Below are 27,166 nucleotides of genomic sequence, written 5' to 3'. Positions count from 1 at the left end.
TATTGCATTGTAAATGCTTGTTAGATTAGTGAGTAGAAAAGCTCCCTTTTGGCCTGTGCAGCAAATTAATTAAATAAAGAGGTGCCGCTGCTAAAGTGAAAGCGAACCGCCCTGCAAATTTTTTAAAAAGTGTTTACCGACTTATGAACGAGACCGTGTAACGCCACAAGTAAAATATCCAGTCCTCATGGGAGGTAACTAATGGCGACAGGGCGGTAATAAGGAGGGACTAAAAAGCATCATTATCAATCGGAAACCAGCATTTACCAAGGACAATGACACCAGCCAATCAAAAATATAGGCCGAGAGAAGGTGAGGCTTCCACAGCATACTCGACACCTGCATGCCTCACAGAGCGAGCAGCCCATGCGCGCCGCCGTAAGGCACGACCTAAAAATTACCTACAACAAAACTTTCAAAATATCCAAATATTGTTACAACTTTAATAAGTAATTACAAAACTGTGTTTCTTCATTGATTATGTACATATAATAAGGGTGCTTCTTCTTTATCCACACACACTCAACTAGGAAGCTCTAGTTAACTTGTGCAAAATTCATCTTTAATTCTTCTGTTAAAAATCTTCATCTGTACTTGGAAACAAGGACAGCAGACACTGCAGCCAGATACTTGTCCCAGGCGGCGTGGGTCTCAGGGGTGAATTCTTCCGGGAAGTGGGAGGCCAGTACAGTCTGGATGGAATGAGACAGCAACTGCCCAAGAACAGAATGATCAATTGTTAGTGATACACAAATTAAGTCCGGACAAAATTGAAATATATTTTTTTAAACACTGCAATATACACTTTATAGCACCCACTTAACTTCAACCTCAAGAGCAGAGCGCATTGTCCCTCAAATACAGTGCCCTCATCCCACAATCTTATTCTAATGATAAGTGTTTTTCATTTCTATCCAGTAAAAAAATCTGCAACACATTCACAAAAAGACTCAATTGGGGTGGTGAAAAGTATTTCTGTCTCTGTTCAGCAGTAGGCTGTCGAATAAAGTCTTTCTACTGTCTCTAGTGACGATGCACAGACCAATGATGAAGCTGCAACGTATGCAGGTAGCAGGAGCACCAGAATTCAGAGCTGCCATGTAAGCTGAAGGGCTTTGTGAGCCAGGACCAAGTGGGATGCATGTTTAGATAGGGCAAGACAGGGAAAGATAATCTGTCATGAGGAATAAGGCAAGTGCCAGTAGTCGAAGGAAAGGCTCGAAAAGTTTGAAAGGAAGTGTGATAGATCACACAATTTACTCAGTCGACCGTGCTGGGTGCAGTAGGGTAGGGCCATCAGACGACATGAAAAGGAGGCCCTATAAAAAGGTTAAATCTGTGATTTTTTATTGTAGTCTTTTGTATTAGGAGGTGTCATACCGTAAAACCCTTCAGAATGCAATTTTCAATAAACTTCATTTGTAAGCGAAGGTATTGAAAACACCCCTCTATTTTTACAATTAAAGTAAATATCTAGAATAAGCTTAATTTTCTTCTCTCTTAATCAAACTGGTAAATGACTCCCAGTAGACCATCACTGACAGTCATAGGTCAGCAAGGAGTGATAGAGGGATTTAACATGGTTGTAAGTCAGAATTTGGTCTACAGAAATATGAACACCCCTAAGCAGGACTCCTAATCACACACACCCCCAGGGCCGGACTTGCTGTAGCAGACACTGGGAATTTCACCGGTGGGCCGGAGTGGTGGGGACCAGTTTTGTGCCTTAGCAGGCTGTTTTTGTTACAGGGGACAGGTTTTGCAGAAGTACTACAATATCGGCCCCTATATCAAAAGCAGGAGTGGTGCATTTTGGTAACAAGGCCTCACAGGGCCGGTCGGGCAGCAATCTCTAGGGCTGGTTGCAGTTCCCAATCCGGCCCTGCACATCCCACACATACAGAACCAGATCAGGAGGATGGGCTTTCTCTTACATCGCTCGTAGGTCGTGGAAGGACCTCTGACTCCAAATCAGAGCCGCCTCCTCCTCTCTTTTTGGATCCTGAAGGAAGCTGAAGACCTGGAATTTCAAATAACAACCTGCCCTAGGCAGGGCTAGGCACACACACCTGCTCAGTAAGAGGATACTCTTGTGGGTAATAGTGTGCCTTACAAATAAACTTAACATCATTAGACATAAAAGTCATGTCCTAAATATTGTTCAGAAAAATATTGCCTAGTTAGTGTACTATCATTGACCCCATTAGTATGATAACTTTCTAATCGATCTTTAGTACACAACATATATGTCGGAAGAAATTCTGACAATAATATTCTTGTTCCACACTTTTAAAGTAACATTGTAGTGCAAAGATATTTTATGCAATTTTTAGAACATGGACCAGATATACTAAACAATTTTGCGCTTGCAAAGCCAAGATTCGAAAAATCACAGGCTTTGTAAGAGAAAAAGGCTATGTGTTTACGAGTCATAAAATGGGTTTAACGGCCCACACCAAATTGCAATAGGAAGGCAGCATGAAAGCAGTGCTGTCTGGTGACATTTAAAATTGGTCTGGTGCAAACGTCATGGATGAGTGTTACCTCAGGACTGGCTGAGATGTTTGCCCCCTTTATCTTTTTTTTTTTATTTAATTTTTTTATTTTTTTATTGACATACAAAAACCATACAAAAATATATATATATAGGTGGTGCGTACAGTAGCGTTTTTTTTCTATAACAGTCCATTTGTGGATGCGCGCTCTTCTCGTTTGTTTTCCCCTCAATTACAAGAGGGGAAGGAAGAGAAAAAGAGAAAGAGGGGGGAAAGGGGGGGGGTTACTGGGGTTTCCTCAGGTGGTCATCGAGTGGGCGCCACATGTGTAGTTTGGCGTTGTGTTCTTTCGAGAAGTTGCCTGTGATGTTGTCTGCTCCTCTCAGGAAGGTGACCCAATTAATCCATGTTTTAAAGTTTGCTTTGGCTGTGTTCTTCCAGTTCGTTAGGATTATTTTAAGGGCTGCTGTGAGCAGTAGGTCTAGGAGTTCTCTCTCTTCTCTACTTTTTAGGTTCGCTGTTAGGTGTTCTGTCGCCAGGCTTACGAAGCTGATTGTTAGGTCGGTTTTGAGCATATCGTTCAAGAAGGTGTTGATTTGTGTCCAGAACCTCTTGACTTTCACGCAGGTGAAAATGAGGTGTTCAAGGGTGCCTTCTTCTTTCTGGCAGTTCCAGCATTTGTCTGATTCTGCGATGCCGACTTTGTGGAGCTTGGATGGCGTCCAGTAGGCCTTGTGGAGTAGCCAATACTTTGTTTGCGCTAGTTGTGGGGTGACCTTGTTTGTTGTCGCTGAGCTCCACATTTTTGCTCGTTCTATTTCATTCAGTTGCCTGCCCAGGAGCGTCTCCCATGCGTTAGTGGCTTTCTTGTTCTGCGCCAGCGTGGAGGGGCTTAGGAGCTTGTAGATCTTTGCAGTTTGGTGACCTGCTGAGTTGAGGAGTTGCAGGTATTTGATGATGCCTGGCTCCCCTCTGCGTAAGTTAGCTTTCGTTATTGCTGTCCTGATCTTTAGGAAGTTGTAGAGCTCTTGGTTTGGGAGGTCGTGTAGCTGCTGTAGGTTCTGGAACGTCAGTGGTCCTTGCTTGGTTTCTGTCTGGTTGGGGAGGCTGATGCCTTTCTCGATCCATGTGTCATTGTGCAATGTCGCTCCATGGTAGGTTACTTTTGTGTTGAACCAGATAGATTCCCATGCTGTGCTTTTCAGCTTCTGCGCCATGCGTCTGTCTACTTTCATCAGTGCCTCCCTCGTGTGTTTCAGTATGGCGTTGGACTTTAGTGGGTGCCGGTTCGCTGTTAGAAGGGCTATTGGCTTGAGCCCTCCCAGGATGTCTTGTTCGACCTCTAGCCATACTGGTTTGTATGTTTGTGTGCCGTCTATCCAGGCAATACCCTGTCTCGCCAGGCATGCCATTTGGTATGTTTTGAAGTTCGCCAGGTTGAGGCCTCCAAGGTCCCTAGCCAGTCTTAGTTTTTGTAGGCTTATCCTTGGTTTTTTGTTTTTCCATAGGAAGATGTTTATGAGTTGGTCTAGTTTTTTGTGGAATGTCTCTGTCATTGGGAGTGGTTACATTGTTAGCGTGTAGTTTATCGCCGGGGTTATCATCATTTTGATGGTTTCAATTCGTCCCCACCAGCTTATGTATTTTGGCGACCATAGCTCCAGCCTTTCTTTTATTTTTTTCAGTGTGAGGTCCTCGTTATGTTGTAGCGTTGATGTGAGGTCTCTTCCAAAGTGGAGTCCTAGATATTTTAGTGGTTTCGTCTGCCATGCCAGTCCGGATTCGCCTAGGACCTCTCTTGTGGTGTGGACATTCATTGGCTTGCACTCCGATTTCTCCTTGTTGAGTTTGTAGCCTGAGGCTTCCGCGTATTCTCCTATTGTGGCCATTAGCGCTTTTATTGACGTGGAGGGGTTTGCTTTTGTGATTAGGATGTCGTCTGCGTACGCCGCTAGTTTGACAGTCTTCTTCTTGATCTTGACGCCTGTTATATCTGTGTTGTCCCTTATTCTGGCTAGCAGGGTGTAAGCGTGGGAGGGGTACTAGGAGCAGTTTCCGGTATCGGAACAGGGGTTACAGCAGTAAGAGGCTGACCAGTGTGCTTCTTTAAACTGGGTTTTATTTTTATGGTACGACGTGTTCTATACGTAAGTCTCTCCCTCGCAAACACTGAGTTATCCGTGTTGTTGGTCTTCTTGGTCTTTCTAGTGTCCCGGGTTACTGGTCTCCCTCCTGGATCGTCTCTCACCGCCGTGAGGTCTCAGGACTCCGGTCATGGAAAGAGAAGAAGGAGAGAGGGACGCCGTTAGCTACTACTGTCCTTATCGCGTTTGCCCAAAAGGAACCCGGTGTTTGTGCAGGGACACCCGTACTAACTAACGTGCTCTGAGGAGGGAGGATACGTGTGAGGTACAGGGGTACGGGAAACAGGGTAGCAGGTACGGGTAGCGGAAAGAGGGGGGGGGAAAAGTTGTGGTCAGACGCGCACAGACTTAAGAATCTTTTACGCTAGCAACAGGGGGACCCTTCCCCAACCAGCCCGCCAAACGCCGGCGTACCTGGCTAAGCCATACTCCTCCCTCGGGAGTATGGCACGGCGGAGCGTGAAAACGTTGGCCTCCTGGCTTTCCTCCACAGTCGGTCCCTTCGGTTTCTCTGTCCTCAGCTCGCGTCTCCGTTCTCCTTGCCTCGCCTGCGCCGGTCCTTCCTGTCCCGGTGTCGTCACACGCCGTGTAGAGGACTTCCCCCGTATTCATCCATCCGGGAGAGGAGACGTCATCAGGAGGCGGGGATTCCTCTTCATTGCAATACGCCCACTTAAAGGAGCCCGAGGACGCTTCTTCGCTCTCCTCCTCCTGAAGCTCCCATGCATCCCTCGTTCTTCCAGTCTGTAGAGTAGAAGGGGAAATACCATCAGGTGTCCACCAGTCCTCCCGGCCACCCTTCCCGACCTTGTTACACAGGGGTTCTAGAGCGAGCAGGAAGAGGCCGGGGGAGAGGGGGCATCCTTGTCTGGTGCCTCTTCCCAGTGTGAGCGTTTCGGATGCACTCCCGTTTACCACTATTTTTGCTCTCGGTTTGTTGTAGAGGGCCATGACCATTGCCGTGTATTTTTCCCCCAGTCCGAAACTTCCCATGCAGTTTCTCAAGAAGGGCCACGAGACTCTGTCAAAGGCCTTCTCCGCATCCAGCGCTATCATGACTGCCTGTTCATTGCTACTTGCTGTGTGGTTGATTAGATGGCATAGTAGCCTTGTGTTGTCCTGCGATAGTCTGTTTTTAATGTATCCCACTTGTGAGGTGTGGATGATGTCTGGCAGAATTCTGTTTAGTCTATTGGCTAAGACCTTCGCGTAGATTTTGCAGTCGACATTTATTAGCGATATTGGTCTGTAGTTCTGGGGATATTGTGGGTCTTTCCCCTCCTTGGGGATTATGGTGATATTGGCCTCGCACATGGACTCCGTCATCTTCCCGTTCTGGATGCATGTCGAGTACGTTTGTGCCATTAGCGTTTTAATGTGTTCGCTGAAAGTTTTGTAGAACGCTGCGGAGTATCCATCTGGTCCTGGCGCTTTGTTCTGTTTCAGTTGGCTTATGGCTGTTCCAATCTCTTCTTCCGTTATGTCGGCTTCGAGCGGCTCCCTCTCCTCCTCCTTGAGTTTTGGCAGGTCGGTGTTATTGAGCAGATCTAGTCCTGCATCTTTGCTCAAGGTCTGATCCTCAGTGTACAGCTCTTGGTAGAATTGTCTGAAGACTTCTAGTATTCCTTTGTTCGTTGTTTGAGACTTGTTCGTTCGATCTGTTATTGCTGCTATCGTGTGCTGCCTCTGTTTTGCCTTTAAGTAGGATGCCAGCTGTTTCCCTGCCTTGTTTGCTGCGCATAGGTTGACTGATTTGAACTTCGTCAGCCAGGACCCCGCCCTCTCGCTTAAGATCTTGTTCAGTTCGTATTTCTTTTTTGTGAGCAGGGTGAGCGTGTTCTTGTCCGTTATGTTTGCGCAGTGACCTCTCTCCAGTGCTGTTATCTCCTCCTCGAGCTCAAAGATTTTCTTGTTTCTGCTTCTGTTCATCCTGGATTTGATGTTTATCAGTTTCCCCCTTAGTGTCGCTTTGAGGGCGTCCCATATGGTGTCCTTCCCTACTTCGCCATTGTCGTTGTGCTCGAGGTATTCTTTAATTGTGGCTTCGATTTCTTTAACGTTCTCTTTGTTCTGGAGAATGTCGTCGTTGAGCCTCCATCTCCTCGTTGGGTTTTCGTTGTGTTTGCCGCTTAGAGTGAGTGTTATGTGAGCGTGGTCCGAGATGGTGATTGGGGCTATCTCCGTTTCCTCTATGAGGTGCGTGTGCGTGTTGGACATCAGTATGTAGTCAATCCTGCTGTAGGAGTTGTGTGGGTGTGAGTAGAATGTGTACTCGCGCGCTGTCGGGTGTTGAAGCCTCCATGGGTCTGCTAGATGCTGTTTGACGCACAGGTCTTTCAGGGTGTTGTTGTTGTTGTTGGAGTTATGGCTCGGTCTGTTTGGGTGCCTGTCTGTTGCCTGGTCCATTGTCTTGTTCATGTCCCCGGCTGTGATCAGGAGGTCTTCTTGGGGCAGGCCGGATAGTTTGCTGTCCACACCCTGCCAAAATTGTTTGTCTTCAGAGTTGGGGCCGTATATGTTGACCATGTGAATTCTGTCGCTTCCTCTCTGGACGCTCGTTATTAGCATGCGGCCGTCTTCGTCTGAATCCGCTGTTTGTGTTGTTAGGTTGGCCCTCTTGCTCAGGATCGTTATAACTCCTCTTTTTTTCCCCTTTGCCGGCGAGCAGAGTACTTCCCTTATCCATCTAGCTTTGAGTTGCTTTGCTTCTTCTTCTGAGAGCTTGGTCTCTTGCAGCATGTATACGTCTCCCTTTAGTTTGGCCAGGTGTTCTAATATTTTCCTTCGTTTGACCGGGTAGTTCAGTCCTTTAACGTTCATGGACACTATCTTCAGGTCAGTGGACAGGCCAGCTTTTGATGGGTCTGTCATGGTGGTCTGGTGTTGTCGCTGGTGCTTTGCGTTCTGTCGCCCCCCCCAGGGGGTTGGATGGGAATAGAAGGAAGGAAAAAGTATAGGATGCCTGTAGAGAAAGGCAAGAGTAGAGGTATTTTGTTCATTACACAAATGGTGGCTGTACCATGTACTGTCATGTCCGCCAGCTTCACTCCCACCCCCCGCCCGCCCACCTCCCCCCCCCCTCCCCCCGTCAGTAGTAAACCGGGTGTGCGACAGCAAGGGTCCTCACACTCCCCCCCCCAAGTCCTTTCTAAGTCTCTGGTGTTAGGTTGGCCCCCAGCCCTTACGGTTGTTTCGGTCGGTCGAGTACTGGCTGAAAAAGGATATGGTAGTTGGTGTTCTGCCCCTTCTTCCCGTGGCTGCGGTGGCTCTGCTGAGGTAGCTGCGGATGCTCTTGTTTTGCGATTGTCTGAGGTAGATTTGTTCGTTAAGTTCAAAGTCTCGGTGCTTGGTTGCGCATGCGTGTTGCACAGAACATTCCTTTCCTATTCGCCCCCTTCGTGTGTTTCGTCCGAGGATGCCCTTCGCTTTGCCCCCGGGCTTGGTAGCTCCATCTCTTCTGGTTCCGGGCCTTGTAGGTATCTGTGTAGGTCGTTGGGGTCATCGAAGATTCTGCTTCCGTGCCTATCTGTCACTTTCATTTTGGACGGGCCCGCAAAGGTGAATGCAATGTTCTTTTTCCGCAGGTGGTCCCTCTGGGCTAGGAAGCCTTTCCTCGCCTCAACTGTTAGTTTGGAGAAGTCTTGGGTGATTGTTACTTTGCTTCCGTTTACCAGCATCGGACGGCCCTTCCTGGCTACCGCAAAGATCGCATCAGTTTGATTTTCTCTTAGGGGTTTGCATATTATAGGTCATGGGGCGTTGCTGTTCGCTTGCTTTCTGGCTGGTATGCGATATGCTTTGGTGATCTCGAGCGGTTTGTCGAAGCTGAGTCCGGTGAGTTTCGGTAGTAGAGACTCCAGCATTAGGGCGCATGCCCCCGGTGTATCTTCCTCCTCTTCGGGCACTCCCAAGAGTCTTATGTTCCCCTTGCGGCTCCTGTCCTCTTGCTCCGCCATGGCTTTTTGTAGTGCCGTTGTTCTCTTTATCACCAACCCAGGTCTTTATGTGTTATGTTGGCATTGTCTTCCAGCATGCCTATCCTTTTCTCTGCCTCGTCTATTCTGCCATTAGCTCTGCTTTGCTCGGCTCTGATCGCTATTAACTCCATCTGGATGCTATCTACTGTCTTTTTCGTGGCTTTTGCCAGCTCGTTCCCTTCTGTTATTTTCTTCAGGAGCGTGTCTAGCGTGATTGTGCCGTCCCCCTGGCTATTGCGCTCCTTGCTCGGGGAGGCTGGAGTTTCATTCTTGCTTTTTTTCAAGTCGTTTGTGCCCTGTTTCCCGTCTCTGCCTGCCATGGCTTCGGTTCCCCCTTTGGCCTGGTTAGTCTTGGGTTTCCCTTCTGTTGGCGGCTGTCTTTTGGCGGCTTTGTTTTCCCCCTTCCCTTCCTTGTTCCTCAGGGTGCTTATCGCTGTTAGGGGGTTGTCTCTGAACCTGGGTGGCCACTTGACCACTCTAGTTTTTGTCCTATACTCCGCCAGCCTCTTGCGGTTCCACCCCTTGTCTTCTTGGTGGCTCTGCCCCCTTCACCGCTTTCTTTCGTTGCGCGTTCGCTGGGGGGTGTGGGGCCTGGCTGTGGCTTGGTGTTCCCACGGCTCTCTGGGCCTCCCCTTTCACCCCTTGTTTCCGTGTGCGCTTGCAGCCCTGTCTGCCTCAAGGTGGCTACCTGTGCCTCCTATTTCCTTAGTCAGATGCTTGTTGTGCTTGGCCTTCTTCGTTTCTTTCTGTTTCGTGCTTGTCTCTGGCGTCTTTTTGTTTGTGCTTCTGTTCCGCTGCTCGACGTTGTCTGCCCGAGCTTCTCCCGCTTGTGCATGTTGCTTTGTATGCTTTGCTAGTTAGTTTCTCGCTGTACCGTTTGCCGTGGCATCAAGATGGCAGCCACGTGCTTCTTTCCTTTACTAAGATGGCCGCCGTGTCATCGGCTTGTTCCACGACGTTGTTTGTCTGGGCTCGAGGCTTGTGTATGCCGCCTTACAAGTTCGTGCTTTGCGCCTTATTGCAGCATCTAGATAGCTTTATCTCCGTCTGCGATTCCCCTCTCGTCTGTGCCGCTTAACTGGTTCCCCGCTGTTCCGCTTTACCGCTGCAACAAGATGCTGCAGCAAGATGGCCGACCCATTGCTTCTCTCCCTTTACAAAGATGGCCGCTGCGTTGTCGGCTGGCTTCTTTGTTACAGCTGCCTATGCTGTGTCAAGATGGCCGCCGCTCAGTTCTTTGCCTCTGCCAAGATGGCGACTTGTATTCTCGGCCAGCTCGTTTGCTACGCGCAGATTTTTGCTGCCTGCTTGCGGTGCGCTTGAGCTATCTACCGCCGGGGCCCGCTTACTTGATTACCGCCTCCCGGTGGTTGTGCTGAGTTGGCCGTTGCTTCTTCTGTCTCTTCTGGGCTGGTTGCTTCCAGTCGCTCGTGATATCCTGCCTCCCTTTTCTCCTTCCTGGGGGCAGTCTGATATGGGGGCTAGGATGCTCGGATGCTGCGGCCGCTGTTGGTCTGGTTCTGCCTATCGCTTGCACGGCCGTGTTATCCTCCCCGGTTCCTCTTTAGTCACGCCGCCATCTTGGGGTCGCTCCTTTCTCTCCTGCCTCGATCACCTTCTTCCCCGCCGATTGCTTCGTTCTTTGCCCTTTTGGTCCGTTGAGCCTCTCGTGGGGTGCCGGTCCGGTTCCTACACGCCCTCGTTATTTTTGGCTCCGTTTCTTTCGCATTAACCTTGGATGCACGCCGCTCGTTCAACTTGGGGGTCGGGAGCTCCGGACTTAGGTATCCTGCCTCCTTGCCATCCAAGCCACGCCCCCGTTTGCCCCCTTTATCAAGCCTTTACTGTAAACCCGATTCTTGCCATGTGACCAAGGAGCAGATTTCCTCCAGTTGTTATCTTGACACTGTCCCATGCCCGCTTTTTTTCATCCCTGGAGCATTTCATTACCGTTCCATTGATGAGGAGGTGTTGGGTTCACCGATTAGCTTGTCATTCAGAGCCCAAGGAGGTTGTGTAAATCCCAGAATGCCGGGACCACTGGTTTAAGAAGTCATATACGTCATATAAGAAGTCAGGAATACAAGCAGTCAGTTTGGGCTTTCTACCACCTGTTGCTCTGCAACATGTGGAGAGTGTATTAGCTTCTTTGCAGCCATATGCCTTGGATGTCAACTGTCATAGATACCTAAAGGTTTTGGAATATTTAAATTCAGTGCAGGAATCAGTATTTCCCCAGTTGTTATGCCACCCTACTTTATTTATTTTTTGCAGGTTTATATAGCGCGAAGGCGACCTGAAGGTAATGCAGCGCTGAACATAAACACTCAGTCGTAAAGGCCCCTCGTTGCTTGAATGCCAATGAAATCATGGCTTTACTTAGTAAAAACAAAAGCCAACGCAGAATGTGAGGCGCTTTGAAAAGTCGGCGCCTCATTGATAAACAGTTTGCAGCCAAATCTGCCCCTGTTAATTGTCTTTCAAATGCGCTCATTAATTAATCTGAGGAGGAATTCTGATCGGAGGCCTAAAGCGGCTTCCGTGCCTTCCATCCACTTTAGATTATCCGGCAATGTATATTCGCTTTGTCGTCTAATAAATCCCTCACCACTCACTCCTTCCCTTTTTTAATTGCCCGAGAATCATGATTGTAAAGGAGGAGCAGGTTGGGGTTGTAAAGTTGAGATCCGTGATAACACAGTGTGCATAATAGTAAAAAATATGTTTTACATTAGCGTAAGCGGGTGCGCGTCCTGAATATCGAACCAATAAAATTGATGGGACACAATATCGAGGGCAAAACGTTGATGAAAAAAATATTGACAAGGAAGTCATTCTAGATTTTTTTTTATGTAACTCCACACGTATGCACCTATAGTGTACATATATCTTCAAGGTATATAGATGTGGGGTTAGACATAGTAAATGTATACTTTCCTGTATGCGCTTACCTTTTGATATTTTATCCCTTCTCGATATTCTGACTTCGATATTCTTTATCACGATATTCTGGGGAACAACGTTCAGTAATACAATCGCTTAAGCCTTTTGAGCCTGATCTACACCTACAATAAAGTGAGGTGAGCAAATACCTCATTTACAAGCGTGAATCCATACTTTGGGTTTTCCAAAACATTAAACTCAGAAATGCATTTCCTCATACATTATTTTGCACCGATGTGAGATGGGTGTTCCAAGCAGGCCACACATTGTAAGAGCATTGAATTGCCAGAAACTAAAAGGTTTGTATATATTTACAAACTGTTGTAAGACACGTTCCTTCCTTGATATAGCTGGAGATTTACTCCTGAAAAGGGAAAGAATAGATCCCTATTGAGGGTGCATAATAGGACTTATATTGGACAAAATTGGTGGGGACCTAGGAATAGAGTAATAATATTTAACCTAAAAAAAAGTTTTGAAGTGCATTTATGCATGTGCAAATGTACACAGACTAAAGGCAAAAAGCATCAGCAGTTCCAAAACTGTTGGAATTCTATAGGAATCCCAAAAAGACAGAAGTTTACTCCAAATGTGCGCGGAAGTCCCCAAAAATAGTTTCCTGTGTTTTTTAATGTTGTTTTTTTTGTGGTGTGCCATTAAGCATGATTTATCCAATGCAGGAATTTATGTTGTGGACCTTACCATTGCGGGAGTTCCTCTGAAATATTGCTCTCAGTTTACAGTGCCCAGAAGTGAAGCACACAGCCCATTTAAAAACAAAAACATTTTCCCTAAGTAGAGCAGGTATGTGGTATTTTATTGATATAGTGTGAGTTGCTGACAGAAGTAGTTACTGTAATGGACGCCATTTAGGGGTTACCAAGGGTTACAGCTGCCCCTGGCAACCACTGGCACAGCCTTTATGACCCCTGGCCTCAGAGGTGGCAACATCTGTGGCAAGAACACAGTGACAGCTCGTCCTTATAGATGTCAGTTGAGGCTGTTCTCTCTGTATTCTTTGAATTGTTTTATTACACTACTAGTAAATAATGTATATATGTATATATACACACACTCACACACATTCATACACACATGCATATATATATATATATATATATATATATATATATATACACACACACACATATATATACACACACACACATATAATATCATATTTTTCACTATCAGTGTCATAAACATGGAGTACAATTAGCTGAAATATGAGTCTCAAACAGGTGAGATAATAAAAATTGCTTTTAAATTCATGTTGTGTGTTTATTGGAGAGTGTATGTGTGAATGTGTGTGTAAATATGTAAGCATGAGTGTCAGTAGCAGCTGCTTTTATGTGCCAGCAGCAGTCATCCACCTAAGTTGGTACAGAGTATACCGTACGGAGAGCTTCTGCGGCTGCGAAGGAATAGTTCCAAGGAGCGTGACTTTGAATTAGCAGCAACTGAATGTATAGACAGATTCAGAAGGAGGGGTTACGATCAAGGAAATCTAGATAAGACTCTAGCAAAAGTGAGAACAATTCCTAGACTTAAACTGTTACAAGAAAAGGATGTTAGTGCAACAAAAAAGATGGAAGGGAAATTCAGAATGGTAACACCTTATTCGTCAGAGTCAAATGAACTGAGGAGGATTCTGCGAAAAAATTGGCATATTTTAAAAACGGATGCCGTCATTAATGAGGATCTGCCACCATTTCCTCTCATAACGTTTAAAAAGTCAAGATCATTGAAGGATCTACTAGTGAGGAGTCACTTGGAAAAGATCCCTCCAAAGGTCAGCACGTTGAAGGATATGAGGGGCTTTTTCCCATGCGGGAAATGCAAAGCCTGTGCGGGGAGCAAGCGTGTTCTATCCTATACTATTCCAGACACAGGGAAAAGTAGAACTATTGGCAAATTCCTTACCTGCAGTACCCCGTATGCAGTCTACTGCCTGGTATGCCCTTGTGGGCTCAGGTACGTGGGGAGCACTGTACACGAACTGAAAATCCGGGTACTTGAACACATGAGAGCTATAGACAGGGTAGACCCGGCCTATCCGGTGGCAAGGCATTTTGCCGAGCAACATCGTAAGGACAGAACCAAACTGATGTTTTTTGGACTGGATTTTATCCCGTTCAGCATCAGGGGTGGTGACAGGCTCCGCAAACTACGCCGTCTTGAATCAAGGTACATAATTGATTTGAGAACTAAACACCCGGGTGGCATGAACAGTGGGGAGGATCTGCTGGTCCATCTAGGCAAATAAAGACAAGCGCACGAACATAAAAGGGCGTAAGGATGGTAGAGGATAGCTATCATGTGTACCAATTATCAGAAACTGCAATTAATTCGAGTAAATGCCGACCTTAGTGGCTCCTGTTATTCTGAACGTGTAAAGAGTTTGATCTTTGATTCTGTATTTTTGCGAATGGTAACTGTGCCAGTTCATATGAAATTCTTTATATGACATGAAAGATGGGAGGCTTCCCTAAAATAGAATCTAGTATGGTACCTTACCGTAGCTACTGTATATGAGATATTGAAGTAACCTTTATGAAATTGAGACAATGGTATTGCTTAAGAATTGGTTGTGCAATAGGATGTGTATGTTTTTTTGCATAGACAGTGAAATGGTACAGTGGGGGATAAATTACAAGTAGAAGGGACGACGGCCGATACACGGCTAAATGTACAATTCCTGCTATGTAGGTTTTAAAGCTGAATTAGTCAGCTAACGAAAAAACGATTAATGCAATATATGCGTTTTGCGTAAAAAATCCGATGCGGGAAACTCCCAGTGGGCGACTGCTGGGAGCAGTGCCGATACACGGCTGTAATGTAAATTTGACCCTGTGCATGCTAATTTTGACTACATTGGGTAGAAAGCTTAGCATTATACGAACTTCAATATGTCAGTCGTATTTTTCTGGGGCGGTAGTCCCTTCTTTGTGTCCTTGAATGCACCAACACTATTTCTATGATGCAATTTCCGGGTGTAGTAAACACCGACGAAGGCTTCCAGCCGAAACGCGTCTGTTTACCTACCATTAAAAGAAGCTAGTACCTGAAACGTTCCCCCGTGTGAGTGCGGTTTATTTTTGCCATTTGATTGGGCGAGGATTCTTGAGCTGTACATGTTAGCGGACTCCCACAGCCGCTTGCCGCACCCGCCGAAGAGTGCTCCGAACGAAGGTGGGAAGTGAGCGGAAATATATATATATATATATATATATATACATATATATATATATATATACACACACACATATATATACACACACACACATATAATATCATATTTTTCACTATCAGTGTCATAAACATGGAGTACAATTAGCTGAAATATGAGTCTCAAACAGGTGAGATAATAAAAATTGCTTTTAAATTCATGTTGTGTGTTTATTGGAGAGTGTATGTGTGAATGTGTGTGTAAATATGTAAGCATGAGTGTCAGTAGCAGCTGCTCCCACACAGGAGTGGTAGGGCGGGGGAATAAAATAGATTAAAAATACAAATAAAACACTTTTGTAGAAAAGTAGGATCTGCTTCTTATGGTTACACCCACTTTTTGCTTCATGTGATACTGTTTTGACTAGTCTGACTGGGATCCTGCTAACCAGGACCCCAGTCTCCCTGCTTTCTCCCTGAACGGTTATGTTATGTACTTAGGTACACTCCACATTGGATACTGGGGTACCCTTGTCAGTCCCTAGTATATGATACCCATGTACCCAGGGCATTGCTACACCAGAGGCCTCCTATGGGCTGAAGCATGTATTATGCCAACCACGAGAGGCCATGCAAAATGGACCTACAGGCCTGTCATTGCGGCCTGTGTAAGTTGGTGCATGCACCACTTACTTAAGATATAGGTTTCCTATATCTAAGGGTCACTACACTTAAAACCTCTAAGTCACCCCTATAGGCCTTACCAATCCTGAAGGCAGGGTGCTTGGTGCTAAGTGAGAGGATGCCACTGCATGAGCAGGCCACCCCCCCCCCCGCATGAGCAGGACACCCCCTGCAGCCTACGGAGTCCATCCTCCCGGGTTGTTAGTGCTGCAGCCATTTACGACATATAGAGTGGCATTATGCGACCGTGTGATGACCAACTCTAAAACGGCTGAAAGCAACCCTATTGTGTTTGGTGTCAAACATTGGGGAATCATACCCCCCTCATCCATAACTGGAGTGGGAGGTGTGATTCAACCCCTCAGCATTATGAGGTCCCTGGTGTCCCCAGTACCAGCCTTCTAGTCCTGGGCAGCCCAAAATAGTTGCTGCCAACCAGAGACACATTTCTGCCCTCCTGCTACTGAGCCAAGCTCGAGCAGGTGAAGGCAGAACAATAGGCATCCTGTCACAGGGAGGTGTGATCACCTCCCAAACAGAATTTAATGTATTAGGGCTGGGTGGGGGTGCTTGCCAGCGACCGAAAGTCTCCACGAGGGGCACATTTGGTGTCCCTGTGCATAGTCCAGTTCAAACCAGTACTGGGAGCTGTTGGCTCCTGCTCTGGCATGAAACTGGACAAAGGATGTGGGAGTAACCTCCCCACTGTCCAGACCCTCCCCTGAGAGGGCCCTCTGAATCTGTCCAACCCTCTCCCGTGCGTACAAAAAGGCTTCCCTGGCTGTAGGACCCTAGATTCAATGTGGACAAGATTCTGAACCAGAAACCACTGAACTTCGACCATCTGGACACTCTGGACTTCTCTGGACTTCATTTGGGCCCCACTTTGTCTCCCTCTCAGTTTGAAGCATCATCTGTGCCCGTGCACCATACAGGCTCCAGGTAGGAACTGTGGAGCATCAAGGACAACTGAAGATATCTCCCTTGGAATGAAGGAGTCACTCCTCTGCAAACGCAGGCACCACATCACGACTGACCGGTCTGCTGCTCCTGAGCTCTTCCGGACTCCAAAGGCAACGAGTGCTCCATAGGCTGTTGCTTTGTGAAACTGCTTAAAGTCCCCTTGTGACTCGTGTGCCTCCAGCCTGTGGGTCCCCTTGAGGGACAACACTGCTTTTCTTGGGCTTGTCTGGTGGCTCCAGGCTTGCCCTGACTCCCCTGGGTTTGGTAAGTCTCCTGGACCTTGCTGGTCCAAACCGTAACCTTCCTTGACCTTCTGGGTGGGTTGCTGTTGCCAAGGCTTGTTGCTACTCCCGTTGGACACCGACCCCTCAGCACTCGACATTCGTTGAGGGACAGGTCAAATCCAGCTTCTGGTTGTCCCTGAATTCTCCTGGTCCCTTTGGCTTTAGAGTCAAGAACCCCCTCAACACACTAGAAGTACCCTACATCTGTGGGTATTCTTCTACCGAGCCCCTGGTCACTCATGAGTGACCCAGACTCTGTCCCCTCTGCTTTCAGGTACTCTTTCATCAAGAATGCACCTTTGGATTCCAACTGACACTTTTCTTCCTTTCAGCAGTGGCTCTTCTGCGAAGTCCTCCAGTGGGTTTGACTGCGGTTTTCGACATCAATTCAGACCTATGCACCTGGCTAACCTGGGATAGGTAACTCTGGTACTATTGTATCCACGGGTGGGGTGGCTCTCCAACCTCTGAAGTTCCACTGGATTTCTTCGAAGTCCACTGGGAAGGGTCCTTAAACTTTAAAACTGCAACCACGACTTTCCCATAGAATTGTACGGCACACGTGGTCATGTTCCCACACTGCACCCATCCTCTGTGGGGTCCCTACTTACTCACCTTGGGTGGTTCCCTGGGGTCCCAGTGATTCTACATCCTCTAGACACTGTCTTGACTCGAGTCGTGGTTCATATGCCATTATTTTAGTATATGGTTTGGGTTCCCCCTGGTTCCCACTGTGTATTAGTGCTATTTACTATTGTTTCTGTGCTACAGTATTGTGTGCTTTGTGAGTATCTTTGTGTAGAAGATACCGTGTCATACTTAGAGTGTGTTATATTAATAAATACATATTTTTATAACAGTGTGGTTCTCCTTTCATTTAACCAATACTATAAGGTTGCATTCTGCTTAAACAAGCTGCTTAACATTCCTTCAAGACTAAGCCTAAAGGCTGCTCTCCACAGTTACCACTTGGATAGCTTTCTAAGGTTATCTTTGACCTCTTAACCCCTTAGCTGCGGCGGCTATTCCGCCGCAGTGCTAAGGGGGAGGGGGGCCGCGCGGCGCTCCCGTGCTCGTGACGGAACCGCTCCGTCACGAGCCTCGGATGAGCTGTGCTTGTGACGGAACGGTTCCGTCACGGCCCCGCCCGCCCTATAGAACTCTCAGCGCAGGCGCGCAATCCGCGCCGAGCAGGCGCGGCGAGCGGGCCGTGACGGAACCGTTCCGTCACCAGCACAGCCCACCCGAGGCTTGTGACGGAACGGTTTCGTCACAAGCACGGAAGGGGTTAAATCACCATATGGGTTGTTTGGACTGGTTCAGGGTGCCCACTTTAATTCGTGGACAGCATATACCGGGCCAACTTCTCACAACATTCCTGGAATTGCGCCGGCCGCCACCCCTATCCGATCCTCTTCGTCTTCCTCGAGTCCAGCAGTAGGAAGCACCCAGCCTCCAATGCTACAATGCAGCGTTGTGATTGTTCTGAGCGCTGTGGTTCAGTGCTCAGCCAGGGAATGGGAGACTGTGCATGCTCTCCACCCAGGCTGTGTAGCAGACTAGGTGGAGAACATGCGAAGTGCGTATGACGCTTTGGTCAGGCCGAGATGGCAGGCCAAAGGCATCATGTGCACTTAAAGAGTGTACTCACCACTCCTCCCCCTGCTGGGCTCTGGCATCACGGAGCCCAACTCCACTCCAGCTGAGCCAATGCAGTAGGAAAAATAAAATGATAATAACACTGTATTTCTATCATTTTATTTTTCCTCTTTCAACTGCTCTGAGAGCAGTGGGGTGACCCGCCGAGGAGTCGCCCCTGATTTGTGTGTGAGTGAAGGTCAAAGGACGTGTGATGTCACTTCTGCTACCCGTGGCATTTTGATTTTGGTGAATTGTCGTGCATGGTTACTGTGGATGCAGAAAACAATACCTGCTGTCCGCTTTGAAATATTTACACTTTATTCGCAAAATTCTTTGAAGAACTCTGCAATGTCTGCCACAGAATTGTAAAAACCTTATCTTACCTTAAAGTTTCCTGGGTCGACTCTGAGGTTGTAGGCGTGCAGGTCGCTGAGCTTAGACAGGGCATACTCAAAGTTATCCAGGTGATTAGCCGCTTCTCCAATGGCGCCCAGGACCTTGGCTCCATGTCTTCGAAGATCAGCAGAACCATGTTGGACATCAAAATGGCTGAAATATGTTCTGCTCTGAGGATAGCTCTTAAAAAGCCTAAAAAATAAATTGTGTTTGCTTTAGAAGCAGTGCTGAGAGGCCAAATAAAAATACGTACATAGCTTCGATGACACATGTACAATGTTGAAGGACATTCAAGTTACTTTTTAGGGTTCGTGTTATTGGTTCGATTAAGGCATAATCCAGGGTACTGTTTTCTCCAGAAAACCAAATTCTGATAGGTTTGCATTTGCTGATGATGGTTCTAAATATATATTCCGATGAAAATCCCACAATCTTTAGGCAGAGCTTTATTTAACAGATAAGTGCCTTGTCCCAAGATTTTTCACAGGAGATCACTACAACATACATCACCATCTGTTGCTGCTACAACTGCCATATACTAGTACTAATTCTACCTAATACCACACTCCTGCCAATGGGACAATTTAGGCTATTCCAGGATACTCAAAGCTGTAAGAATTGCCTGGACACACTAGTATTATTATTATTTCTAATATACATAGAATTGGTAAAACTTTGATGATGTGTTCTGTTTGAAACTATACAGACAGTGTCACCATGTGGTGGACTGACATAAATATGTGTTGGTGCTGAGCAGCAACACACACAGGCACAAATTAAGCACTGGCTCCAGCCGGTTCTAATTTGGTATTGGATCATTTTACAAATATTTTATCTTACTGGTTATATGCTATTTTAAAAAAAATACATCTGGAGAAGAGATCTGTATAGTTTTAAGAGCAAATATAATGCTGATTTCAAGTTCCCTTCAATGTCAAATAATATGTAAGGTACCACAAAATAAATACAGTATAGCTCATGGCAAATTCTTCTCTTAATAATTAGCTGCATTGGCACTGAATTTTGATGTTGTGTTCAGCTACATATGAAACAATGGGGCATGTTTACAATATTTTGGCGTAAGGCAGCGCCGTAAGGCTTCTAGCTGTGCTGGCCTATGTAAACTGAAAAGGCCAGGGATGTGCCGTATCTACAAGATACAACAAAGAACAAGCATTGGCATAGCCAATAGGTCTCACCTCTGGGACCTTATAAGTGTTTAGCCATGCAACAGTTGATGTTGTTGCACCAAGGATATTGTGCCAGATAACTAAAAACGTATAAGTTCCCAAAGGCGAGAACTATTGGCTATGCCATTGCTTGTTACTTTTCTCTCCGATTGCTGTTGTGGGACCATGAACATGGTTTAATAACTGCACAGAGAGCTGACATTGTTTTTGAGGTTTAGCACTGCTGCAACCAGCTGATAGCAACCCTAGAGGCAGGTCGAGTGGTGAAAATCTTCTAAAACTAGAAGTGGTTCACCGGTGCCCTTGGGATTAGTAACAATCTTAGTACATACAACCCTCACCATGTGCATGTATTCATATCACGCTTAAGCGTCAAGGCCTCATTCAGCTTTTCTATCTATTTGGGCTCTCTGTGATATGTACTGCTTTCCAAGTACAGACAGAAGAATATACTCCCAAACAGCCAATAGCATTAGGTGCGAGGTGAATAGTTACGCCACTGTGCTGAGCGAAGGCACCACTGAACAAAGTCTCAAGCTAATGTCTACAAGAAGCTGGTCAAAGAAAGCCAATAGTTGAAGACTGGAAACCCGAAGGCCACTTTGTATATTGTTAGCAATAGGTGTGTTTGACAACTAAGATGTCAAAACCGAGACCACAAAAATAGGTCCTCTTCTATCCCTCCAACAGATTATTAAAAGACACCACTGTGCTGAGCGAAAGCACCACTGAACAAAGTCTCAAGCTAATGTCTACAAGAAGCTGGTCAAAGAAAGCCAATAGTTGAAGACTGGAAACCCGAAGGCCACTTTGTATATTGTTAGCAATAGGTGTGTTTGACAACTAAGATGTCAAAACCGAGACCACAAAAATAGGTCCTCTTCTATCCCTCCAACAGATTATTAAAAGACAGTCATACTCAGAGTCAGTTGGCAGCTATGACTGAAGCAACTGGTATAATAAGACGGTCGAAGGTGGCATGAGGTTGAGGGAGTTGTGGCAGATGGAGCAGTAGAGGGACTTTTAGCATTCGCTAGCGAGGCATGGGAGCAGCTGTGATGGGAGGTGTATCTGGGGTTCAGGGCGAGGAGCAAAGCAGAGGAGTAGTGGCAGCAGATGGAAGGAGGACCAAGGGTCCCTGTGCTCTATATCAGGATCTGACGGATGTGCCTGCCTGACAGGAAGGAACTACGTCTCCCAGAATGCCTAGGGTAGTGGGACGGACCACGGAAAGCATAAAGAACCCTGGGAGCCGGCAACTGGTGCACATGATTTGTCATTCGGGAGGCAGTTGTTGCGGATGCCCTGTCCCCGCGGATTCTTGCGGAGTTTGCGGAGTTCCTGTTCTTTTGTTCCCTTATCGCTTGCTCCGTGGTTGTGGGGCTAGAAGTGCGAGTTGGCTCGGCGGAGCCTTTGTATCCTCAGTGCCAGGTACCGGCTGGGCTGCCATCTCTGCTTGTGGCTCGGGTGAGGCGTTGGAGACGCCGGATTGCCCCCTCCGCATCCTCCCCGGTTCTTGTGATCTTTGACAGTACCGGCTGGTGCTGTCATCCTTGTGGGTTAGTGCGAGGCGCGAGAGACGCAGGATTGCCCCCTCCGCGTTCTCGCCTATTTACTTGTACTCTTGTTTTTGTGGGTTGCGTGGGAGATGCTGGATTGCCCCCTCCACACCCCCGCGTTGAGGCTTGATTTCCTGTTGACAGATACCGGCTGGTTCTGTCGTCCCTAAGTGTTGTGGGGCGCGAGAGACGCAGGATTTTCCCCTCCGCGTCCTCACATCATTGTGCTCAATTTTAGTGGGTTGCTGGAGACGCCGGATTGCTCCCTCCGCGCCCCCACAGTGAAGCCCTATTTGTCTTCGGCAGGACCGGCTGGTGCTGCCACCCTTGTGAATTGATGAGGCGCGAGAGATGCAGGATTGCACCCTCTGCGTTCTCGTGAATATTACTTACTTTTCATGCACTCGGCTGAGTGTGTGTTTTTGGCACTGGGGTTCTTCTCATTCTAGAGTCAAGAGACGCTGGATTTGCACCCTCTTGGAACTCTTATGACATCTTGGGTTTTTTGTTTCGTTTCACCTTAAAGCAGACATTAGGTTCCTAATTCCTTTGCTTTCATTCATGGAATACATTCATTATTCACCACGTTGGTGATTTCCCCAGGGGTAAGGAGTTTTCATTTGTTTAAACAGAACTAAGGAATCATTAGTTCCCGTTTCTCTTCGTGGTCATTGACTTGAATCTCCAGAGACTAGAAGGGGTCACCTCCTGAAAGCTATCAGGTACGGTTCTGAATCTCTCTACCGTATTAGACTTCAGCGTAGGCAAGGGTGTGTTCTAATACGTGTCCTTTTCTTGTTTCAGGGCCTGATTCCCAGGGGTTTTAACCCCTACTTTTTCCCTCGCCTGACTGCCTTAGTGCTCTGTAGTTGAATGTACATCAGAGTGCAGGGACGTCTGGAGGTGGACCCCGTTAGAGCATCTATCCGACCCCGAGGAGCTGCACCGTGACACTCTACGCCTGCAGGGAGTAGAAAGGCACAGTCGGGCTTGCTTTGGTGTGACCACGCTACGGCAGCTATTAAGTATGAATAGGAGAGGGGAGGAGTTTTGAGGTCATGGGTGGGGCTAAGCGAGCAGCAAGAATGAAGCACGGCGCAGTATAGGTGGTGGGAAAGGCCGCCGCATGGGAAGGGTGGGAAGGAAAGCAAAAGAGCAGCAAAAAGAAAGGAGAAGAGGAGGTAAGAGAGCACTTCAGGGTGCGAAACTCGAAAAAAGGGCAGAGACCAAAAGAGGCCAAAAAGTGGCAATGATTGAGTGAAAAAGGCAGTGAGAAATGTTAAAGAAGGAAAGGCAAAAGCATAGAAAAGAGGTAGAGAATGAGTGAGAAATGATAAACAAGCATTAGCCGCCTGCGCCCGTGAGACGCGATACATGGTGGGGAGAAGCGGAAGATGTGTGCACGCATGCTAAAAGAAAAAAAATGGCTGGCAGTGGTGCGCGCAAGATGGTGCCTCCGCTCGTGCATGTGCGCGTGACCGCACACTCCATGCCAGCAAAAAGCATTTGGTAGGACTTTTCAAAGACCACTACTAAATGTCTAGCAGCACATGCGCTGGCTCAGGCAAGACCTAAAAAGGTGAGTGCAGGAATAACTTTTAAACAGTATTTCTTATTACAAACACACTACAAAATGTCTGAAAAGCCATCTAAATTGATTATGGCAACAAATATCTAAAAAAACTAATGAATCTATATATTTCCAAACCTAGTCGTTTGTGTTGTTTTATTTTGATTAGCGTATTTTATATACCCTTTTTTTTTTAACAAACAATCATCAAAATATATAAATCCACATTTTCCACAAAACCCAAATAAAATTATTGTCACTCTTGTGCTTTCATGGAGATATTTTTACTCCAAAATTCACATAAGCGGTGTTGGTTCCATTCTTCCTCCATACTAGTTTGAAATCCAACCACAAGCTAATGTATGAGGATCTCACTTTTTTTAAAGACTTTCTAATTTGATTCCTCAACCTAGGATAATTGATTCCTCATTTCCATCACAGGAGACAAAACACACTGGCTTCAGACAATCCCCAGCAAATGCAGGCCAAAAGCAAAGAAACAGAGACAGGCTCAGAGTTATAATTTGGGGGAAACATCTGCTGAACGCTCGCTGTTCTCTCTGTGCCCCCTTGCCTGTTCCACTATCCTCTTCGCTTTGTTCCTGAAATCTGGGGGTAAAGGGGATTAGGGAGAAGGTACCCATATTCCTTGTAAGGCCTCAGTGGCTCTAGGTGTTAGATTGGGCAATGGACCTTATGGCGGGTGGGCACTCCTTCTTTAAAGGATCTGCTCTGCTTAGGGCAGCGGGCAGCATGGTGCCCGCCTTGCCCACATTTTAGATGCTATAATATGTGATAGATTTAGCCACTTCTTGCTGAGTGGTCCATATCTGCATCACTGCCATAGCAAGGTTGCCATGGATCCCCGTGCAAGCAAGGAAAATCGCACTGATGATGGGGGACTAAATACAGCAAATATAAGGAGTCAATGAGACCCTCAGGGCTCTGGACTCCAGTGCAAGCAAGGAAAATGGCACTATTGACCGGGTACTAAATACAGCAAAGGCGTAAAGTATCCCTTGTATTTCTCTTTCCATTGTACAAGTGGGGTTTTGTAGGCGATGCAGCAAGCTAGAAGGATCACATATTGATGAAACTGCAGGAACAAGGCAGTCTCCCCTGCACACCAGACAAGGAGAACTGTAAAGTGCTTTTAGGTATACCTCATATAGAGCTTGTTTAAAAAATGTCGTCCACAGACCCAGTGTTGTGAGTTTTACATCACCCCGATGTCAGACACCAGCATTTTGGACATCAGACCTATCCCTGAAGATAAAATGCCGCCCTTATCTACTGTTGTTAAGCTTATTTAAAATAATAACTTCTCAGTTCATTTGGGAAAACTTTGATTTTGCTCATTATGTTGTTTTTTCAATGCATTCAACCAAAGCCCTGATTCCGAGTTGGTTGCTGTTTTCTGACCCCTGCACATATCCCTGTTTGCAGAGCAGCGGAATTCCCAGTTTGGTGGTAATTACCACATTCATAATTACTAGGTGCGCTAAATACCTCTCTCGTTGTTAAATTTTAAGCAGGTCAAACCTGACCCAATTTTATAGCACCACAATTTACATGTTATTCCCCAAAAACTGAACATAGGTGCTTTGTATCTTGTATTTTATCGGGTGTGATCAATAATAGCACCTACACCTCCTCCCTCCGAGATACTCAGACCCTCATTACGAGTTCAGGGTTAAATTCCGAACTGTAGGTATCACACCCTCCTAGTTTTCCACTGATAAATGCAGACAACTCAAATCTTCCAACATTTATGGTTAAAAATGTACGGTATTGGCCGGTACACGCGGATTTTGGTGGTGGTGTGCACCAAAATCCGCATGTTATTCGTCAAAAACTTATAAGCAGGTGATATTTATCGCACCTTATAAATTCTGACTCTGTGGTGTTAGATTTTATCAGATGCAAAAAATATCATAATATTTACGGGCGTAAAGAGGACCTGAGAATCAGGGCGCGAGTTTATGATTGTCTTCACGTAGACAGTTGGCTTCATACTATGTGCATCACAAGTCCCTTAAGAGCAACGATTAAACACCAACAGTAGTTATTGTATCAGGAAGTCTCGTGTGTTACCTCTCCAAAGCCTCTGCTCCTAGGCCCTCCAGGTCGCCAGACACCTTTGACCAGAGGGAGAGGACCGCGGCCTTCTCGGCGTCGCTCAGCGTCATCCTTGGGACTGACTGTAGGGCGCGAGACCAAGTCCAGGTGGAAACTGGGAGCAAGTCAGTATGTGTAGTTGGCCGGGCCCCAGTTTTAAAGATGGAATGGAGGCAGAATGCGAGTGATAGGCACCTCTGCCGGTTGGTGGCCGGCCCACCCTGGGTCCTAATCTTATCTGGCCTGGAACAACCCTTGCCACGGGAGGGGTGAGGTCTCCACGTCATAGCGTCTTCACCAGCTTTTTATCTCGACACACAGACATTTCATAGAACATTTGTGTGCGGCTGTTGATGTGCTCACAATATTGGGTTTTCACGAATGTTTTTAGGAATTTGAGAATATTCAACAGCCAGCGTTTCTGTAACAATGCCACCCGGCGGGCAGAGAAACTGCAGTTTCTACTGTCCACTGGAAACCACATGTCAACCCGATTAGAAGTGGGATAGGACGAAATGACTGTATGGTTGCGTGCTTTAATTTCACTTCGCCTAATTATTAGTGGGTAGGATTTTCTACACCAGGATTCACCGGATGTGGGAGAACCTGGCTCGAATTTTCAGCCCGGAAATATCGCATTCGATTTTGGCTGCAGCAATTGTTTTCATGCTACTTTTTTCGTAACTGAAGGGAGCATACAAAGCTTCACCCTACTAAAAAGAACACGCTCCTCCTTCACCCTTTCCCCCAGTCACCGGCCAGGGCAGGGAGTGGGACATCTTAGGGAATTTGGGGGCCCCGGGCAAAACACAATTTGGGGGTCCCGGGCAAAACACAATTTGGGGGTCCCGTGCTGGGAACAACTTTCAATGTATTACCTACTATAGACTCATTCACGCTGTCAGTGACTGTGGTCAGATCATTGACAGCTCTCTTCCTCGGCCAGCCTAGTTCGGGGCCCAACATTGGAGCAAACAGTGTATCTCAGCACCAGAGAAACAAAGACTAGGGCGTAAACAAGACTAATGCATGTGTTGCGAGGTGGAATGGATTGGTGTTTCACCCTTTGGGCCTGTGCTTATGTGCTTATTTTGTTTACAGCTCTTTAGTCCCTGCTCCATAAGGGGCAGGGGGTCTTGTTTACAAGCCCCCTGCGCTGCCACTTCGTCACTTTTCCCCATATTAAAAGTGACGCATTAGTGGCGCAAAGGGCTTGTAGATAAAGCCCAGGGTTTCTGAGTCAGGTGGCACTACGCTTTGATCGCACCAGCCATCAACTGCTTCATGTCGATAGTGCAGCCATGGAAAGAGCAAATATTGCCGCTCTGCACTACACAATGGCATGTGGGCTACCCGGCAGAAAAGCAAAAAGTCTTGTGGTACAACTAAGCCTTCTACCCATAAAGTGTGTAGCTAGTCTGTCATCATCATTTGGACATACAGTGCTGATGGGTGCTTCTGTGTACAACAATGAGGGGGATATTCTCAAGAACGTGTGATAACCATCGCAAAAGTAACGTAACTCCTTCAGCCACTACACCGGACTCCACTGGACAGACCACAGCTGCGTCCACTTCAGCTTCAGAAAGACCACAACTCACCACCTCCCACAACAGGTTCCCCGCAGGAGCTGGAACAAGATCACCGCGGACCAGCTCACCACATCACTGAACCAGAACCCTCCCACCAGATCTACGGACCCCAACCAAGCAGCCAACAACCTCACACAGTGGATCACCAACTGCGCTGGTGACCTCGCACCCCTGAAAAACCATCCCAGCAAGCCCGGAAGCAAGAGAGCCTCCTGGTTCAACGACGACCTCAAGAACTCCAAGAAGAACTGCCGCACCCTCGAGAAAGCCTAACGAAAAACCCCGACCACAGACAACATGACCGTCCTCAAGAAAGCCACCCGCAAACACCACCAGCTGATACATACCACCAAGAAGTCAGCATACAAGGATCGACTAGACAACAACGCACACAACAGCAAGGAACTCTTCAGCATCGTCAAGCAGCTCTCCAACCCCAGCG

The 27,166-nt window shown here is 46.9% G+C and overlaps 1 protein-coding gene across 1 annotated transcript; it reads right to left on the bottom strand.

Moving 5' to 3' along the window:
* Positions 1-423: 423 nt before the first annotated feature.
* LOC144784352 (hemoglobin subunit alpha-3-like) lies at positions 424-25,296 on the bottom strand. Its single transcript, XM_078663079.1, has 3 exons — positions 25,109-25,296; positions 18,683-18,887; positions 424-713 (listed from the first exon to the last, which is right to left on the bottom strand). The coding sequence occupies exons 1-3, from the start codon at positions 25,201-25,203 to the stop codon at positions 585-587; spliced, it is 429 nt and encodes a 142-aa protein (XP_078519205.1). The 5' UTR covers positions 25,204-25,296; the 3' UTR covers positions 424-584.
* Between the last annotated feature and the right edge of the window lie 1,870 nt (positions 25,297-27,166).

This window comes from Lissotriton helveticus, chromosome 10, assembly GCF_964261635.1.
Source record: "Lissotriton helveticus chromosome 10, aLisHel1.1, whole genome shotgun sequence".
NCBI lineage: Eukaryota > Metazoa > Chordata > Amphibia > Caudata > Salamandridae > Lissotriton > Lissotriton helveticus.
This window is presented reverse-complemented; position numbering and strand designations above follow the sequence as displayed.

What these genes read in the sequence shown, in the direction of transcription:
- LOC144784352 (XM_078663079.1), bottom strand. Translation starts at nt 25,203, where the DNA reads ATGACGCTGAGCGACGCCGAGAAGGCCGCGGTCCTCTCCCTCTGGTCA. An exon ending in GGAGCAGAGGCTTTGGAGAG is followed by an intron (nt 18,888 to 25,108) that starts GTAACACACGAG and finishes TTTATTTTTTAG; the next exon opens with GCTTTTTAAGAGCTATCCTC. An exon ending in TCGACCCAGGAAACTTTAAG is followed by an intron (nt 714 to 18,682) that starts GTAAGATAAGGT and finishes GTTCTTGGGCAG; the next exon opens with TTGCTGTCTCATTCCATCCA.